General features: G+C 43.3%; 1 protein-coding gene across 1 annotated transcript in view; it reads right to left on the reverse strand.

Moving 5' to 3' along the window:
• The window catches only part of mlphb (melanophilin b), a 34,647-nt gene that overhangs the window by 30,368 nt on the left and 2,863 nt on the right, over positions 1–1,416 (reverse strand). Inside the window, exon 2 of the mRNA XM_017309498.1 lies at positions 949–1,107. Coding sequence (XP_017164987.1) covers positions 949–1,073 — 125 coding nt within the window. The 5' untranslated portion in view covers positions 1,074–1,107. The remainder of the gene's footprint in view (positions 1–948; positions 1,108–1,416) is intronic.

Raw genomic sequence — 1,416 nt, forward strand, 5'->3', positions numbered from 1 at the left:
GGCCTCGCCCCTCCGCTGGCCCCGCCCCTCTGTCTATTTAGGGAGGTGAATCCAGAACGGTTCCAGAGGTCAGAGGTCACAGAAGTGAAGATGATAATATTAGCGAAGCCCTCAGTCGTCTGGCTATTTATTAATTCTCAGGGTTTAATATCTCTCAGCTTCAGGATCATCAGATCTGCTATGAAGTCCTTCCAGACAGTCAGGAGTTTGTTTAGGGGGTTTTTGTTCTTCCACATTGATATTAATGAGGTCAGACACTGATGTTGGACAGGAAGGCTTGGCTCAGGTTTCTGCTCCAACTCATTCTAAACATGTTGGAACAGGAAGTGAGCCGTCAACTTTTACCAACCCGACATGTCTTGGGTTGGTAAAAGGCAACAACAGCCTGAACAACAGCCGAGCGCCAAGATCCTCCCTCCACCAAACTTTCCACTTCMCATGATGCGGTCASAGAAGTCGTGTTCTCCTCAAAGAGTTGAACTTCCTGCTGACCAGATAAACAACGTGGTGCTAATCGACTCCTGTATTTGTGTCAACAGCTGCTGAAAACTAAATAACTAATTAAGCTAAAATAATTAGCAACGATGGAAACACGTCCACTAACCGCTGATAGCTTAGCTAATTTTATATTTAGCGGTTTTGGTCAGTTAGCGCTCTTAGCTTCAACTAAAGTCCATTCTTCCAGCGCTAATTTTCTTGGTTGTTTTGTTGAATAAAGTTTGAGTTTTAATTATCAACTTGATAAATTTTTTAATTATTCAGACGTTTATATTTATGTTGTGTCTTTTATTCATTATGGAAGAATTTAGCAGGAGCTTCAGCTAAACACCATGTTGTCATAACGCTTTAGCGTTAGCATAGCTAATGTTTGTGATTAGTGCAGCTAGCTCCTTAGCTAGTGCTTTCCACCACTGATCACTAATAATCAGAATTAATTTCTGAGCTCACCCGAGCCGGTCCTCCTCCTTCCTTCGCAGGTCAAAGTCTCTCTGGACGACGTCCCACACGTGTCTGGCCTCTTCATCCGTCAGTTTGGACAAATCCAGTTTCCTGCCCAAAGCGGTGGTTGGCATGGCGACGGAGAACAAAGATGGCTGACGATGACACCTGACAGACGACAGCAGACCGAAAAATGTTTCTTTGAGATTCAGTGAAGAAAACGGAGATTAAATTATTATAACCCATTTGTGGAAGAAATTAAAACTCACAGAATTTAAACACCTAAAGGCTGAAATATCTGAATTTATCCACCAAATGGACTTTAGCAGCTGCTAAATAGGAAACTGGAAGCAGAGAAACGGAGCAGAGCCACTGGGAGTTCATTCACCAGCATTTAACAGACAGCCTGCTTCACAGGCTGCAGCAACAACTCAATGCAGCTAACAGCTTGTGGCTAACATGCAGCTAACAGCTTGT

Source organism: Poecilia reticulata, linkage group LG2, assembly GCF_000633615.1.
Source record: "Poecilia reticulata strain Guanapo linkage group LG2, Guppy_female_1.0+MT, whole genome shotgun sequence".
Taxonomy (NCBI): Eukaryota; Metazoa; Chordata; class Actinopteri; order Cyprinodontiformes; family Poeciliidae; genus Poecilia; species Poecilia reticulata.